This window comes from Moschus berezovskii, chromosome 15 (assembly GCF_049115385.1).
Source record: "Moschus berezovskii isolate FMDL1 chromosome 15, NW_MosBer_1.0, whole genome shotgun sequence".
Lineage (NCBI taxonomy): Eukaryota > Metazoa > Chordata > Mammalia > Artiodactyla > Moschidae > Moschus > Moschus berezovskii.
Genome location: NC_142474.1, coordinates 26,363,926 through 26,382,109, shown reverse-complemented (window position 1 = coordinate 26,382,109; position 18,184 = coordinate 26,363,926). Strand labels below are relative to the sequence as shown.

The 18,184-nt window shown below is 43.6% G+C and overlaps 1 protein-coding gene across 4 annotated transcripts in view; it reads right to left on the bottom strand.

The window, feature by feature from the left end:
- Positions 1-3,388: 3,388 nt before the first annotated feature.
- Positions 3,389-18,184, bottom strand: part of RAB22A (RAB22A, member RAS oncogene family) — a 48,724-nt gene continuing 33,928 nt past the window's right edge. For 3 of the 4 annotated variants that reach the window (XM_055434301.2, XM_055434328.2, XM_055434318.2), the window contains exons 4-7: positions 13,737-13,808; positions 13,538-13,668; positions 12,887-12,996; positions 3,389-8,692 (exon numbers count right to left, since the gene is read on the bottom strand). In XM_055434301.2, coding sequence (XP_055290276.1) covers positions 8,595-8,692; positions 12,887-12,996; positions 13,538-13,668; positions 13,737-13,808 — 411 coding nt within the window. In that variant the 3' untranslated portion in view covers positions 3,389-8,594. The remainder of the gene's footprint in view (positions 8,693-12,886; positions 12,997-13,537; positions 13,669-13,736; positions 13,809-18,184) is intronic. The other variant, XM_055434309.2, reaches the window with a different exon arrangement.

The following is an 18,184-nucleotide window of genomic DNA, read 5'->3' as shown; positions in this document are numbered from 1 at the left end:
CACACCTTTCCACGTTAATTTGTGACAGTTTATTCCTTTCTGCTCCTTTTCCAGAAACTATGTACAAGGCTGCAAAGACTATTCTATTGTTTGTGTGAATTCTTCCACAGTATCTCCAGGTGGTGGTGCCTTTAGATGAGGACAGAGGGGTGGGGGATTCTCCTCTAAGAGGTGGGGCTGTGCTTCCTTTTCACCAACAGGCCAAACACTAGTTCACCAGTTTGGATGTGCATTGGTGCCGTTTAATCCTCTGTAATTTGTTAATTTGCTACTTGTATTTTTTTGTGAATTGTTTTCTCATGTTATGGGTCCTTTCATTTCCCTTTTTGAGGGTGGTTCTTTTTGCATCCTGGACACTCTCAGTTCACTATAGATAGTAATTCATTCTGTCATACGTGCAGCAAACATTCCCCCACCAGGTTCTGCTTCACCTTTCAGCTCCGTCTACTGTCTGTTCTGGTGTATCTGAACACACTAAGGACCTGTGAGTCGAGCCTGGGTCTGGGGCTCCCCACACAGGCAGCTCTAGCTGTGGGTGTAGTATCACCTTTAACACTGGAGGATGTGGACTAAAGAACACGCATTGAGTGGGAAAATGCAAATTCCACTGTAAGATATCACTACCCCCCTGCCAGAATGGCCAAAGTGGAAAAGAACATACTAAGTGTTGGCAAGGAAGGTGAGCAACTGGAGCTTCCTGTTATGTCTCAAAATACTGAAGAAACAAAAAAACCCAAACTAATGACAAACAGCTATTTTAACTGAAACAGATGAAGAGGACCAGGGAGATGAATTTTCAAACAAATTATATGCGAGGACGTACTCTTTGTTAACACTGTGCTGAATGCCAGTTATATGAGCATCTCCGCCCAACAGTCAAGTGTGCTTGGCTCTTATTTTACGGATGCAGGCCACAAAACTCAGACAGGGTAAGAACTGTGTCTAAGGCCACATAGCCCAGGAAGGGCTAAGTTGAAGCAAACTCCAGGCTGTCCATCTGTAGGCTTCTCTGCTCTCTCAGGTTCCCTCAGGTGAACACATCTGCTGTCAACACAAACACAGCACGAAGACAACTGTGCTTCTATCTTCAGGGGGATGTCAGAGAGAAAACCAGTGTGTGAAGCTGTGCTTCTGTGGGCACTGCATGGCACTAAGGACATCCAGGCTGAAGTCCACTCTGAATGGCAACGCTGCCATCTTTGATGAAACCAGCTGGATATCAGAAGATGGTATAAAACTTTTTGCTCATGAACCTGAGTTAGTGAGAAAACAGTGTTCCCTCAAAATGCTTGCTGGGGGCTTTGCGGGCCTGCCTCCAGCGGGGTTCCCCATCTGAACTCTGGAAGGACATGGACAGGAAGGAGGAGGTGACTAAGGGAGAGATGCTGGGAGCTGGGTTGATGGATACAAATACCACGCTGCTCACCAGACACCACAGCATTTCAGTTTTCAAAAGTCATTTTAAAATGACTTCAGGAGAGTAAGAAAAACATGTGATGAAGGACTTCCTTGGTGGTTCAGTGGTTAAGACTCTGTGCTTTCAAAGTGGGTACAATCCCTGGCTGGGGAACTAAAATCACACATGCCCCAAGACACAGTCAAAAAAAAAAAAGGAAAAAGAAAATTGGGTGATGAAGACTATCACAAGGAGAAACCAGCCAAAGGGCAAATATGTTATCTGTAAACATAGCACTTTATTAACAAAATGTTTACACTCACCTCACAATACAACAGACTTTGTAGTGACTTAGCATGTTATACTCTATAAAAGTTTAGTACAGAATATTCAAGCTGAAACAATACAGTTTAGAAGTACGCCAAATCAACCACCATTTGCAAATGATCTACTACCAGCCTAAACATAAAAAGAAAAATCTTACAGCAAAAATCAAAAGATCAAGTTTTCTTTCGTCAGCATCTACAAACAATACAGACACCATATGGTTTATATATAGACTTAGGTCCAGCCCAAGGTTATGACTGCAAAAATAAAGTCTTCAAACATTCATTCAAGCTTGGCAAACCATCATTACGTTTCATCACAGGTAGTCAAGCAATGCATCATGCAGGGGAGCCATGGCTATGAATCTGGGCTGCTTATAGTGCAACAAAGCGGTCTAAACTGTAAGCAACTTGATTTTTCTTTTCCCCATAATAGACATTATTAGAAAAAGGCACAAATTTCTTACTCCTTGCATCAGGTCTTGAAAAGGCATGACATTCTTAGGAGAAATAAGAATTGCTGGTACATCGGCTTAGCTTTTTTAAATGTCTAGGCTCATCTATCTCCAAATCTCTTTTCAAGACTTTAGACTTAGGGTTTTCCGAAGTTTAACAAATGTTCTAGTACAAGCTAAGTGAAAGTTCTGACACTTAACCTGCCTTGTTGCCAGTGGTTGAAAACATTTTGTGACGCGGTGACACTGCCACTGTAAACCAGTACTGCCCATCTCCTCTCTGGAAATACTGGACTTCTTCCCCTAAATTAGTCTGTGTGTTGTCTGACATCACTGGTCGCCTCTTGCTTCCCCCCGCCCTACCATGGGACGAGGTGGGCAAATCTCATTGCTGTGACCAGGTAAGGCAGTACAGGAAGGCACGTCACACACACTGAGGTGGTGGCAGGTGCCCTGCATCTTTAAGGGAGAGCCTGCAGCAAAAAGCGAAGGAGAAATAAGGCAAGAATCACGGCCTCGATCACAAGGAAGTCAACTCTTAAGGTCAGAGGCATGATGGACCACTGTGTGAGTGACTCGTAACGTGGGATGATCGAGAGACTGAGCTGCTGGAGGAGACTGAAAGAAGGAAATCTTTTCCAGGGCCATAAAACTCTGTCTACACGACACAACAAATGGTTTAAAAACAGAGGCACCCACTGGTGGCTCTGACCTACCAGATGCTGGTAACTCTCCCCACACTGGATTGACCTGTCTGACGTTATGTGCATAATCCATATTAAGAAAAAGTGTCCTAAACTGTGTAATAACCTCATAGGCAAAGTAAGCGGAGGTATACAAATTTAAGCCCTGCTTTCAAGGTTTTTCCAGTGGGTGGGGGTGTGTGTGTGTGTCAAACTGACAATTCAAGTATAAATTTCATGAAAAAATTAGTAACAATTAATTAAGCATTAAGCTCCAATGTGAAATCATGGGCTGCTGGGTGCTGACTATTTCTGAAGTGGGAAGGGGGCATGTTGCCTGCAGCCCTTGCTTGCCCACAGCAGCTGGGTGCTCAGTGTGGGCTCTGGCCTTGCCTGGTGGAAGAAGGGGTGGTGGGCTTGTTTCTGTGACCTGAAAGGTGAGCGCTTCCTGAACAATTTCAATTCTGAGTGAAGATTACTGGCTCTGTGTGTGAAATGCTGTTTTAAAGATGGATTTCTTCTTCAGTATTGCATTAAACCATTCGCTTCCGGAAACACGAAGAAGTTCCCAAATCAAGAAGTTGCATCAAATCAGTGTTTTTTTTTTTGCATGATTAACGAGATGATTAAGGTCTACACTTTAAAACTGCCAATTTAGAGAAGGTGCTTTCAAAAAGCAACCAGTACTACCTGAGGATTTTCCATTAATTAGCTGAATTCTTGGCACTTGAATTCCTGCTCATGGAAAGCTACCCAGAATTTTATTTGTTTCCATTATGAAGCATTTTGATGAGGCACTGGACGCCAGGACCATCCACACTGATCTGAAAATGAACTGGCAATGAATTAAAAAAAAAAAATCGGTTAAATTTGTTAAGACTCCATGGTTTTAACTCTAGTATCTACTGATGATAGATCCTAATCTTACTATCTACCTAAAATGTTGAAGGTAAAAGGAAAAGATGGAAGATTCCAGATTTTTCTTTTTATTAAACTTCTGAATCCTTTTGTTTGGAAGTTACACATATTCTAACCTATCTGGAATTGACTCTGCTCTAAGAGGAAAGAACACAGACATTAGTTATTTCTGATGGTACAGACCAAAAATTAAAGTTGATCTATGACACTGGAAGTCCTTCTAGATTTGGAGGGTAAATAATTTTCCTTATATGCTATGAGAATCCTGAAGGACAAACAGAAATAAGGAGATTCTTTGTTCTATTTATTCCCTTTCTTCATTATGTCTAATGAAACTTCATCATAACAGGTCGCTCACTTATCATTCTCTTGGACTGAAAAAGTGGAGGCTCCTGAAAAATGTAACACCTTCCTAATTTTTTTTTGAACTTTCATTTGCACATAAAACAGGACAAATGCCCCAGAGTTTCACTAATGTTTCTTGCAAATTGGATGATCACATTGCCTGGATTTCTATTACTGGAAGTTGAGACAAGTAACCTTGCTATCAAGAGAAATGGGCAGGGGTCATTTCTTTCAGTCCAAGGCCATATTCCACCCCCACTTCCCTCTGCTAAAACCATACAGCATCATGTTTATCTCCTGGATAATTCTGTTGCTTGGACTGTTTTTTAATCACAGTACCATAGGAGTTAGAACACATCTCCTAAATATTACTCTGAATCATTGAAACATTTTGATGGACCACATGTAAGTGAGAGCAGGTCTATAGTCACTGCCCGACCCCTGAAGGTACATCCTGTTTCTTCTTTCAAAAAATAATAACTTTAAAGAGGGAGATGATCTCCTGCAGACAAGTCAGGCTGCTGGTCCCTTTACAACAAATTTAAATAAGGAAGGATTTTCACAGGTTTCCACTCTCCAGCTTATCACTGTCGTTTAACTTTCATTACAGAGATGGGGCAGAACAATTGCAGCCTAATGAGTTGAGAGAGGAAAGGCAGCCTGAGTCTGTGGGCTGTCATTACCCTCAGATGTTCTATAGCAGGTCCCTGGTATAGATGAGAGTGAAGGGAATTCCATTGACTTGTTCCCAGAGGGAAAAGTTTCCTCATTGCTTATACAGGTTCTTGCAGAGACATCTGAATGTATGGGGGTCTCGTTTGTCATACATATAACATGCTGCACACGTTATTTCTTATACACTAAGGGGCCATGAATCATGTTCTCAGCGTGTTCTGAAATAAAAAAAAGAGTGAAAAGATGCTTATAAGAATTTATACAACCTCTTTTGAAATGTACTCTCAGACCATAAAGGATGCATTTCACAGTGAACAAATGCCTTTTCAAGCTCTGAGGCTGACATGCCAATTAGTGTACTGCTGTCTTGATTAAACTTGCCCGTTTTAACGTGATGCCGTAACAGTTTGGATACGCTGGGCTGATGTCTCCAGGAAAGCCATGGAATGTCATCTGAGGATGTTTTCATTACTCTGTCAGGGTTTAATTTAGAAGGTCTCGCAGACCTATGTTCCTTCTTGAGAACAGAAAAGAAATAAATACAAAAACGTAAAGAGAAGTTCTGGAAGTGAATGTGGTTTTCTTTCCCTTTCTACACATTTAGAAATAACAAAACCTGATAGCCTTGGACCCCGGCGTACTTAAGACATGGACCCTCCAGCACAAAGGGTCCAGTCCTCTCAGATGCGAGGAGGCACCCAGGAAGTATGTATATAACGGGGGGCAGGCACTTCCCACAAAACCATACATGGGCGACAAGGAAGTGAGTTAATTTAAAGGAACCAAACCTTTCTGTTGCGACATGTAGCACTTGGGCCTGACTGTGGCTGAAGAGCAGGTGATGGAGGTTTCATTTAGAACCAGGACTTGCAGTAGGTACTTCTCCCTAATCACTTCTTAAGGAGTTTCAGATGAAGGACACTTAATCATACTCCCCCTTTATGTTCTTTTAATCACCAAATGATAATTAATGAGTTATCACAGGATCAGAAAAACACTTGTGTGAAAGGAGAGTTCTGGAGATCACTGGTTCCTAGGACTGGACGCCAGCAAAGACCTGATTTTCATTTCTCTGAGAGGAATCAACAGACACTCAGAGCTAATGAATGGCTTTTCTCTTTTCAGTCGCCCAAGTTTTTAAAGATGGCTCTGCGTCGTAAGAGAACCGAAACCAGATTTTTATAGATGGGCTGTGTCTCAATTCCTTCACAAGCTAGCTTTTTCTCATGATAAGAAGAAAAAAGGATGTATGAAACATGTATTAAATCACTGTTTACTCTGGTGAATAATCCAAAGTGGGCTCAAAATAAAACACTGCTTCTGACGTTAATATCCATCTTTGTGCTTTAGAAGCAAACAAGTAACGGAAAACATCCTTTCCCCTGTTCTCATTGAGTATGGATTATGGATTCTGAGAGAGCAAGGTGCAGTTGTTATTGTTGAGTATTAAGAGGACATCATGTGAGGTACAGAGACACACTGATTTCTAAGAAGACTGAGGAAAATGAGGGCAAGAGAGGCCCCCGAACTGCGTGGGGGGCCTGTGGGGAGGGCCGCGAGGATCAGGAGGAGAAGGCAGCTGCGGGGGCTGAAGGATGGACTGTGCTGGGCTTTGTGCAGCCGATGTCACAATGGGCTGAGAGACGCTTGGAGGGGAGGCCTCACCCACCAGAGAGGCATGGAAGCTCTCTGCCCGCCCTTCCCTTTGCACCCAGACACCATGAAACCAGCCATGCTGATGGACAGCTGTAGTGGAAAAACTGTGAAGGTCAGAGATCAGATCTGTGTCATCTTTTGGTGAAATAAGAAAGGGCCACACACGCCTCACCTCTTGGTAAGTCGAGTGTTTTTATTTTGTTGTCATGGAGACAGAGGCATGGTGGTGGGAATGTCAGGGACCAACCAGGGCAGTGGCCTGATGGCCAGTCCATTTGGATGTATATGAAGTAAAGCCTAACCACCCTTAGGTGTGAAGTACCTGGCCCTAGAATCACACATGCTATCCAAATCTTGCTAATCTCACACTGGGGAGGAAAGCTAGATGCCAGGGGAGGAGAGTCCATACGTACTTTAAACAAAGCAACATGACAATGTTCACTATCTACATTCCTTCTATATGATTTCAATAAGAGAATAAACAATTCCAAATGCTCAAGATATACACTATGGGGAAGGGAATTGTTTTTCACTTCATCTGAGTTATAATTTTCCCATTAAAATCTAACCGTATCAAGTGGGGGGCATGAAGAAATAACCACTATTTTTAAAAGTTCTGACTGTTCAGTTTAAGGATAGCTCTGAAAATACAATTTGGTTTGAAATTCAAGCTGTTTCATTTCCTATTTAATTTTGTAAATTTCCTTCCCTTACAATACTCAGGTTGGAAGGGTGCCAAATTAGACCAGGAACAAATTTTCACCAACTTCACTTCAGTGCTTTATTTTTAGATTATATTAAAAAGCTCATTAGGCTCCCTGAGGGAAAAGAGTGTTAACCACTAAGAGAGGCAGGGGAAAATAAGGGAAAGAGGCGCGGAATTGTTAACAAGAGAAGAAGCGCTCTTCAAACAGTTGGTCTGAGGCTGCTGTGAAAGCTAGAAGCAGCTTATTTCCAAGACCAGGTAAATGACATGGGCTCAGGAGATTGGTCTTGTACCCCGAGGCTAGGAGGGGCTAGTCAGGCTTCTCCAAGTGGCATCTGTCTGCACGGTGGTTTCCAGATGGGACTGCAGAGGAGGGGTGGTGGGAGGGAAGGCAGAGAAACCCTTGCCAACCCAAAGCCACATGCTCTATGCTTCTGCACCACATAAAACGTGTTTCAAAGAACCTCCCATGCACGGACTGAGAAATGGGGGGCGCGCGCCAGGCCGGGTGCAAGAGTGAATGGAGTGTTAAACGAAACATAGAATTTATTAATGTATTTACATAATTTATAATCTGTAAGCAGTGGTCTCATAAATATATGACTACAACTTTACATGTGCTAAGCAAGCGGCAGATAACTGTTTCCCCCACCAAGACAGCTCGGTTAAATAATAAATGGACAGCATTTACTCCACTTTCTGGGCTTCCTCTCTTCTTTTGGAAAACATGGCTAGTCAGTTTAAACTGAATCTGCAATTCAACATGTTCCAGGCAGCCTCTCTACCACCACCATCTCAATCGCCAGAGCTTACCTAAAAAGGTGCCAGTGATGTGCCTGGGGACACGCATGCGACAGGGTCCTGGGCTGCTACGCCCAATGGAAAGTGCGTCAGAGACGGCAGGGGTGGGTGCCTCTCCATCAGCCCAGAAACAACCCATGTCAGCTTCAGACAATCGTAACTGCCATCTCTCCACGGTGGTAACTGCACACATTCTAAATGCTACCACTCCCTCTAACAGTGGCAATGGGAAACCAAGGGAAGGAAAGTCCCCACAAGGTCGGGTTTTTTTTCCTCAAGAACCACGAAAGTGCTAATTTTCCCTTTACAAATGTGACACAGAATCTTGACTACAAAGCTACTCAATGATCTCATCCTACCATCCACACAACTGTATATTCCTTCTCAGCAAGATCAGGAGCCAACGATGCAGTCCCTGTGTACACAGAGATTCTTTACAGGACGGAAGTCCACAGACTGATGTATTATTGCTGCAGTCTCCAAAGAGGAGATGAAACCGGTCAATTCCTGTGAATCCTTGTTGCCCGAAGAAGATCCAAGACTGGCAGGCGACCCCTGGAGGCGGGGCCCAGCCCTCCCGAGACCTGTCACGACCACCTACTTCATCGGGAAGCCCGGGGGGCCGAGGCCCGGTCAGCAGCAGCTCCTCTTTGGCTCCGAAGGCTGTCTGCGGAGTTTGAAGCCCTTTCCGCCAGAAGGCGGGCTAGCGTCAGTGGATGGAATTCTTCGACCTAAACCGAGAGGACAGGAGGGAGCGCAGTGAGCATTCACTTTCTCAGGCTTCATTCTCATACATGACCGTTCTACACATGCAGTTTGACAGGTCTCATTAAAATTAAAAAAAGGTAATAAACTTCTAACTTTGGAAGACGTTTAAATGTACAGAAGAGCTGCAAAGGTAACATGCAGCACTGCTGGGTCCCCTTACCCAGCCTCCCCCGGTTTTGGGACCTCATGGGATGACCGTGGGACTTGGCAAAAATGAAGAATTTGATACTGGAATATCACTATTCACCCAACTCCAGACTTTCTGTTGCCATCAGTTTTCCCACCAATATCCTGTCATTTTTCTGGTCCCAGGTCCAAAGAAGAGTATCACCTGGCATTTAGTACGCATTTTTTAAATGAGAAACATTTAACATGTTAAAAAAACTGCATCAGAATGTCCCTGTCCTTCTGTCTTGTAGGACAGGTCATCTTCCAGAGACAGGTGTGCGCAGATGTGCACAGAACACACACGCACCCATCCCTGTTCTTAAAACCCAGGCAGGAGCACAGACTGCTCTCATGTCATGCATCCTGGGCACCACTCAAGCAGAGTTCGTCTACACGCTCTGTGATGCTGCGCCTGTGGATGTTCCGCCCTTGATCCCCAATTCACATAGAGTTAGCTTGTTTCCAGTATTCTGATGTCATTAACAATAATGCAAAGACTATCTTGGTGTAGGATAAATGGACTGTCTGGGAAGAGCTGGGTCACGCAGTTCCACTCCTGGGTGTTCGTCTGACACAGACACTGCACTCCCAGGGTCTATCCAGAACAAATGCAGGAAGGACGTGCAATTTATTTAAATTTTGACAGATGCTGCCAAACTGCTCTCTGAAGAGGCTGCACTACTTTATTCTCCTACCAACAGTGCATGAGAATGAATGGGTTTCACTTTACTGCTCCGTGAAGCATAGTGTCAATTTCGAGAGAAGCCTTAAATCACCCAGTCACCCACTCTCCCTGATAACTCCAGGGCTGCTCCCGGTACAAGGAGCAGTTCCTAACTCTGTTGAGCACCTTGGACGCTCACATTAGTCAGGAGCCAAAAGCCCGTTATTATGTGTTTGTTTAGGCAGCGATCTCCTCTCTCCCTTGAATGGGGCCCCAAGCTCTTGGAGGAAAGCAGCATGTCTCTTTAGCTTTATGTTTCCAGTATCCATTCAGCACACCAGCTGGTGCTGAGGTACTCTGAAACCATAGGATGAACTTACACCCACATGTTTGGCATTAACGAGGCAGAGCAGCAATCTGCCAACTGCCAGGTCCTCAGGTGCCCAGACTGGAGCCTCCAGCGCGTCCAGCAGCCTGCAAACTGGGGTGGGGAGGGCAGTATGTAGCATGGTGTCTACGAGGCGAGGAAGCACCCATGGTAAGTCCTACAAGCACTTTCAAATGCCTGCATGCACTGTTATGACCACAACGCAAATTTATATAAAAGTTCTACTGACTCTTGTCATCATTTATTTCTCAATAAATGGATGCTGAAAACACAGTTGGTATTGCAGAGCCATCTCTGAAATACTTTTAGAAGAAAGCAGAGGAGAACACCTTTGTGACCTGGGAATAGGGAAGGAATTTTTAAGCAGGTGCTAACTGCAAGGGAAAGTAAGGACAAAGTGGATACATTAAAATTTAAAGCTCCAGTTCACGAAAGGAGTTGATCCAAAAATGAAAGTCAAGGCACGGAGTAGAGCTTTCCAATAGACAAATTCAACAACAGACTCACAGCCAAAATAAACTATAAACATTAAGACAAAGGCAGATAAATCCAACAGGAAAACAGGCAAAACTACACAGAAGAGGCTATCTAAATATTATAAAAATGTAAACAAATGCCGGAAAGGTGCTTGACTTCATTCACTGTCCAAAGTGGCAGGTCATGACCTTGCCAGCCGGACACGGAATGACTGGGGTTCTCAGATCCCACTGGTGTCCGAGTTGACGGGTGTGACCACCCTGAAGACTGCTGGGCAGTAAACCCTTACTCAATGTGTGCATACCTGATGACTCAGCCAATCTTCTCCTGGGTGTAAACAGGCCCCCAACAAAAATGCGTACATGTTGTGCACACACTGGACATGAAGCAGAACACTCAGAGAGGTTCTACTTGTCATAGCTCAAAACTGGGGATAACCGTCAGATGCCTAACTACGTGGCAGGTAACTGCCCCGTGGAGGTGGCCTGCCCTGACACACACTCCACGGTGATGACAATGAGTCACACGCTCATGGGGACCTATCTACCAGATGTGATGTAGAGTCAAACACACCAGACACGCGTGAGCAAACCCAGTTCGTCTTAAAAAGCATAAAGTCTAAAAACAGGTAAAACAAGAAGAGCTGGTGGTCAGCATGGGGGCTCCCTGTGGGAGGGGGAGGGGTGAGGTTCATGTCAAGACCTCAGGGTCTTGACACGGGTGCTGAGCCAAGAGTCTACTCAGTCCGTGAACACCCCTGGAGGTTTATACTTCTGACGGGAGCACTATGAAGCATGTATACTAGACTTTGATAAAAAGCTAGCAAACCCAGGCCCCATGCTAACTCGCTTTTACAATGCCCAGTAAATAATAAACTCAACTTACATCTCTCTAAGTATTTCTAATATTTTGGAACATATTTTTTTTTATTCTTCACAGTTAAAATGAGTATGTATAGGCTAGTTTTTATATAGCAATTTTCACTGTTGGCAGGCTTCACTACCTTCCTATTCTTAATACTGCTATGGAACACTTTACAAAAACAGTGATAATTATGATACCACACACTTAGACATTTTAGCTTGAACTAAACTGTGAAAAATTCCCGACTACCTTTACACACTGCCTTTTAGGAACATATCTGAGTAACTACTATCTACAATCTAGGAAGACGATAAATATCATTGCTCTTTAACGCTGGAAGGGGCTGGACTAGAGCTCACACACCAGTGTCCACCAGCTGTTCCAGGAGGCAGATGGGACCAGCAGGCCTGCATGGTACTCCGAAAATATTTCAGTAAGTGGCCAGATTTAAAAAGTGTGACATGTTACATAAAATTCAGATCTCTGAACAAACTAAAAACATCAAAAATTAAAAATAAAACCAAAAGTAACCCCAGTAATGGGGAAGCCAGGGGCCTACCTGCCACTGTTGTCCACTTGCTGGAGCTGGGCTTCCCCTGGCCAGCTGTCAGGGTCACCAGGGCTTCCTGCAGCCCCCAGGTCCTGGTGTGCCCCTAGGTCTGCTTCCCTGGGGGCCGTCCCAGCCTAGCCCTGCTGACCCTGCCTCTACATGCTGGCCAAGTGTCCTTCCACTTTCAGATCTCCCCGAAGGATGGATCTCAGTGTGGCTTTCTCCTGTCCTTCTTGTGCAAGTCTGACCTGTTTAGTTAACATGAACCTCAGGGTTCTGCACACCTGTTTTGTCAGGGTCTGGCTCCAATAGTGCCTCCTCAGAGAAGCCTTCCCTGACCACCTGCAGGAACTCTTTCACTTCAGTCTATCTTATGTTCTTTGTATTCCTGCTCATCATCAGAAAGGGTCTTGCTTCCCCGTGTGCTGTCTCTCCCCCAGTGGACCACAGAGGCCGCCCTGTCATGCTTGCTGCTGTCTCCCCCAAGTCTGGAGCAGGTCTCAGTGAACACGCTGATGAACTGGAATGAAATGAATAAACAGATCCAGTCCACGGACGGTCCCAGAGGTATGCGACAGACTCTCCCACTGAGTGTCATCACTGTAACACTTCTGAAAAGGGAAAGAGGAGGGGATGGGAGAGTGTCTTAACCTCTCACTGCCAAGAGCCTCGTATTAGTTTCTGAGGACTTTCTTATGGGGGAATTACACAACATTGCGTGTCCCTTTATTTATCTGACTCACGCTCGATGACTAACTGAAACACATTTAAAGAGAGGGAGGATGATGACAGCTTGCAGGACCCCAAGGCCTTGAACATTACTGACTCAGGAGCAACACTCCTCCTAGAAGGAAGGGCCAGTCACCAGCTCTCCAGCAATTACCGCCCAATATGAAAACCTGCCGTCACTCTTCAATTCTCAAATCTCATTCCACTGAGAACAATACCAGTCTAGACTGCTCTGTGTAGGGAGGAAACCCCCTGGCCAGATAATGCTGCACTAAGTTGCTCTGCACAGAAGAAATGCATAAGGTAGGGATACTCACTAATTTCTATAAAGAGTTCATTTATGTTTATCGCGTTCTTCGCGCTTGTCTCTACAAAGACTGCATGGATGGAGTCGGCGTAGTCCTTGGCATCTCTCTCCATGACCTCTCTGGAAAACAATAGTAGATTACAAACTCTACCTGTCAGGAGCTTAATGTGATCCCCATCTACCCAGTAATTAACCAGATTTATGATGATCAGAATGGAACCTGGAACCACTAGCAATGCAGCTAATGGAATGGTCAGAGAATCACCGTGGTTCCCACCCCTCCACCCCCACTAGAGCCCTTTCCTGGAGGATCATGGAAGTGGTCCAGAGAAACTGCCAATCAATGTGCTTTCCTTAAAATATTTTTTCCCCATTCAAGTACCGTACGTCACGGGAGCTGAGGCTACATCAATCTCAGATCATGTTCAAGTGTGCTGCAACTGACGTTTAAATAAATTACACACCTGTCTCAATACATAAGCTAATGAGCTCCGAGTGTCTGAACTCTTAATTTTAGTTTGAAACTTCAGGACCCCAACCAAACAACAAAAAGGAATTTTTCAATGTCAGAGATAAAACAGAAGCTAGATTCTTCTACTGGATAGTGTGTTAGAAGAAGAACACACAATCAGAACTGGTATCTCCTGCACTAATAACTTACCTTACATCGATAAGATCACACTTATTTCCTGCAATGGCAACTACAATATTGGGTGGGCCGTGCTGTCGAAGCTCTTTTACCCAATTCTTTAATGTTGAAAATGTCTCCTGTAACACAAAGGAGGAAAGCAACTGGAGACTGAAGTGACCTAAACAGAGTTTTCAGAATTGTCTCAAGAAGATGGTATGTCAGGCCTTACTTCTTTCGTGATGTCGTAAACAATTATAGCTGCAGCTGAGCCTCGGTAGTACATTGGTGCTAAGGCACGAAACTGCAGAGAAGAGGGAAAAATAAACAACAAAATTGGGAAAACTGGTTAAATATGCTTCTTACTAGACTTTGAAGGCCATTATCCCCGTACAAAAGGTAATCTTTCTCTTAAGCCAAGAAAGATGACATGATGCTTTAAAGCAAATGAACCAGTAATTACCAAAGGCAAAAACTTCAAATCTAACACTGAAATGCCACTCAGAAGGTAGTTTAGAATACACTTTTATAGGCATTAAATATGTGCTATAAACAATTGTTTCAGCTGAAAAGGCTAATTGAACTCAATGTTATAATTTCCAAATTCATTTGTTCAGTAGTTCTTTAAACTTTGGCTCCCCAAACTAACAAGGAGATAAAAATAATGCTGTAAATAGTTCTCCAGAGAAGTGCCTGCATTTGGGTGTCGTAAGATAACAATCTAAATGCTGACTGTGCTATAGAAATGAGTATACATTTACATTCACGACCTGGATGAGCTTACAACTCGCTGTTTTGATATCGTCCACATACGTGGCAGTTCCCCAAAGCGGGTACATATCTCATTCCACATACATGCATTTAACTCTGTGTACAGGGCTTCTTCCCACCAATCACCCCCCAGCTCTCCCCCTACCCCCAACACAATAGGGAAGAGAAGGAAGGACAATCTAAATAGTGAGGCTGATTTAGCGGGCCATTTGTTTTCATAGGGTGTGAGATGGAAAATGGGATGTACCCACTCCAGTCAACCCTGGTTTCTGGGCATGTGTGTGTGCTGGTCAAGCCTCCTGCTCAGTGAATGTGAGGTCAGTGTACGAGACAAGACTCTGACTTGTGCTTGATCTTTGTCGTATCCCCTGACTTTGAAACCTGACCCCTACACATGATGTGAGAGGTACTACGGGCCTCTCCTCCTGCTCTCTGTTCTGTGGCTTCCCTCCAAAACCCAGGTAGACACTGTTATCAGAAGTGAGCACCTAAGAACTGTTTAGGTGCAGGGTGATGTCAAAATAAATGCCAGCCTCAAACATCCATCCAGGTTCAGTTCAGTTCAGTTACTCAGTCGTGTCCAACTCTTTGCAACCCCATGAACCGCAGCACACCAGGCCTCCCTGTCCATCACCAACTCCCGGAGTCTACCCAAACCCATGTCCATCGAGTCGGTGATGCCATCCAGGTTAAGCGTTACTAGTCTCAGGGAGAAAGATCCCTGCCTCTGGGGTCAAGTTGGAAAACTTCCAATAAAATGTTAAGTTTTAGAGAGGAAAAAAACAATAAAACTTGTAAGAAACTTTAGGGAAACCAGATGATTAGGTGGGAAAGACTCTGAATTGCCCTCCCTGGGATGACAGTCAGAGGAGCACACAGATGGAGCAAAGGCTATCGTACTAGCTTTCACTTTTGATGCATTACTCCAGCAACTTCCTTTACAAGGTTGTTGGATTTTGTGTGTGTGTGGTATTTAAATTTGTAAAGTAAGATTCATTTAGAGAAGTGCAAAGATCTTAGGGCTGATAAAAGGTCTTAATTTTGATAAAATGACAAATGTGTATGTATACATTCATCCTGTCCCATCCCAAGACAGAAAATGTCTTTAATCAACATGAGAAGTTCCCCACTGCTACTCTTTTCACGCCCCTTCTTTATTCTTGAAGTCTATTTATTGATATAGATATAAAAACTACAGTTTTCTCTTGCTTATGGTCTGCACAGAATATCCACTTCCATTCTTATTTTCACATGATCTCTAGGTTTCTATGTAAGGCAATCCCTTCTATAACCAGCATATTGTTTGATTTTGACTTTTGATCCAATCTGACAACCTTTGCCTTTTAAATGGAATATTTAGTTCCTTTACACTTAATGTACTTCCTGATATATTTGGTTTTTAGTGATATTAGGACTACCATTTTGCTATTTGCTTTATATTTTGTTTTTAAACAAAATATAACCCCGTTCTTCCTTTCTTCCCTTCCTTTGCATTAACTATTTCTTACTGTTTACTTTTAATGTATTAATTAGTCCACTGGTTTTTTAGTTATACCTCCCTGTATTACTCTTTAAGTGGTTGCTCTTGTAACTACGATATATGTCTCTCACAGCTGACTTAAGAGTTTAAAATGCACCACCTTATGTGAAAGATCAGAACCGTGCAAGATTTCTTATCCCACTGTCCTTTGTGCTGCTGCCAAATATTTTAAATCTATACGCTAACCCACATAATTCAGTATTATAATTTTTACATTAAATAGCCAATAATTTCTTTTTAATAAAAAGAAAAACCCCCAGATTTTTATATTAACAGTTCCGAGTGGTTCTTGTTCTTTCCTTGGATCTCAATTACTATCTGGCATCATCCCCTCTAGCCCAAGAACCTTTCTGAGGCCACTGCTGCTAAATCCTCTCTGCTTTTCTTCTTCTAAACATGTCATGACTTTGAATTCACATCTGAAAGATAATTTTGGTAAGCGGATAATTCTGACTCTTTAAAACGGCTCCACTGTCTTATGGCCTCCACTGACTGTGGAAGGCTAGTCCTCTTTCACAGTGTTGTGTCCTGCATGTGCCTATGGTATTATCTCTGGCTGCTTTCAAGATTTTCCTCTTTAACTTTGGTTTTTAGCAATTTGACTATGATAGACTTAGACATAGATTTCTTGCTATCTATGAGTCTGCTAAACTTTTCGATTTGTGAGTTAATTCCACCAAAATATGGAAAAATTTCAGCCACTGTTTCTCGAAACATCTTTTCTTTCTGTCCCCCCACTTTTTCTTTCTAACAACTTCTGGGTCTCCAGTTACACATATGTTTGATCATTTGAATTTGTCCCTAGGGTACCATGTTCTTATTTTTCTACTCTCTGTTCTTCTGATTGGTTAATTTGTCACTTATCTGGTGGATTTTTCATTTTAGATATTACAGTTTTCAGTTTCAGCATTTTCATTTATCAGTTGCCATTTTGTGTGAGACTCCCCCATCTGTAGTTACATATTTAAAATATCTGGTTTCCGTTATCTTCTCTTAAGTGTTAAAACACTGGCTTATTATCACCCTGAGATGGTTTTACACGTGGTTAGGGTGGGTCTATGTGGGTCTCTACTCCTAAGACACGGCCCTTTGGCAGTTTCAGGGGATCCCAGGGTATTGATTAAGCCGTATGTAACAGGCAGGCCTGGACTCTAGACTCCGCTTATTCTCACGGGCAGCAGCAGGACCTCTGCTCAGTCCTGTTGTCTCTCCAGCTGTTGGTTTCTGCTGAGTGCCTTAGCGTCGCTCCTGTGCTTCCACAATCTGAGGGTTAAGCAAAGCCAGGAAAGGCATTTATAAGCTGATTTTCGGGGCTTCCTGCCTTGTTGGATTCCTCTTTTCTGGGACTTGCCTCGTTTCCCAGCTGCTCTGGCAACTTTAACCTCTGCCCTCAAATACCGCAAGTGACAAAGACAGCCCCCGCTTGAGTTCTAGCTACCCTGTGCTACACGGTCGTGGGTGTGCCCTCTGGGGGAAAAGCCATGAAAATGTGAGTCTCATTCGATGTCATCCCCTTTTCAGTCCCTGATTGTATCTGGCGGCTCCACAGGACCTGCAGAGAGTTGTTTTTCTTTTATTTTTAATGCTCTGCCCTGTGTTTATACATACCTATTATCTGTGTGAGGGTTAGCCCGTTACAAGCTACTCCTCCATGACTGACATTGAAACTCTTTCTATCTACTGTACTTGTGGTACAAAAAAAGAAGGCAGCAGCTTACAAAGAGACTCAAAGGATATGAGCATAGTTCTGCTCCCAGTCAGGCCTTAGCTCAGGGGCTGGCAAGCTTTTTCTGGAAGAGGCCAGTGGTAAACACGTTAGGCTTTGTGGATCACGTGATCTCTGCTGCAACTCCTCAACTCTACCATGGAAGTAAGAGAGCAGCCACAGACAGCAAGTTAACAAATAAGCACGGCTGTGCTCTGAAAAAACAGGAAGTAAGCTGGATCTGGCCCGAGAGCCAGTGCAGACCCCAGCCATAGATGTTAAGCGGTGTGTACACGTTTTCCTGATTTCAAACTTGAGTACACCCCTTATGTGACTCCTGTGACAACGAATGAGTCCAAGCCTTCCTGGTGCTCTGACCTCTAGAAATGGTCGTCAGGAGAAGCCACATTAAGATTCTGGGACATAAATCTTCAAGACTGGCTTCAGGGTCTATTAGACTTTGGTTAAGAAGCTTTTCTTTTACATGATCACACGCAGATGCAAGTATTTGAAATGCTGCTGCTACAGTTACGGAGCACTTCTGACATGGACGTGAGATGCATGTTTGCGTAGTGGCTAGGTCTGTCGCTATGCTTCTGGAGGAGTCCTTGTTGGTGAAGGAAGATTGGTGGGAAAAGATCATTTAAAATGAATTCATTTAGGT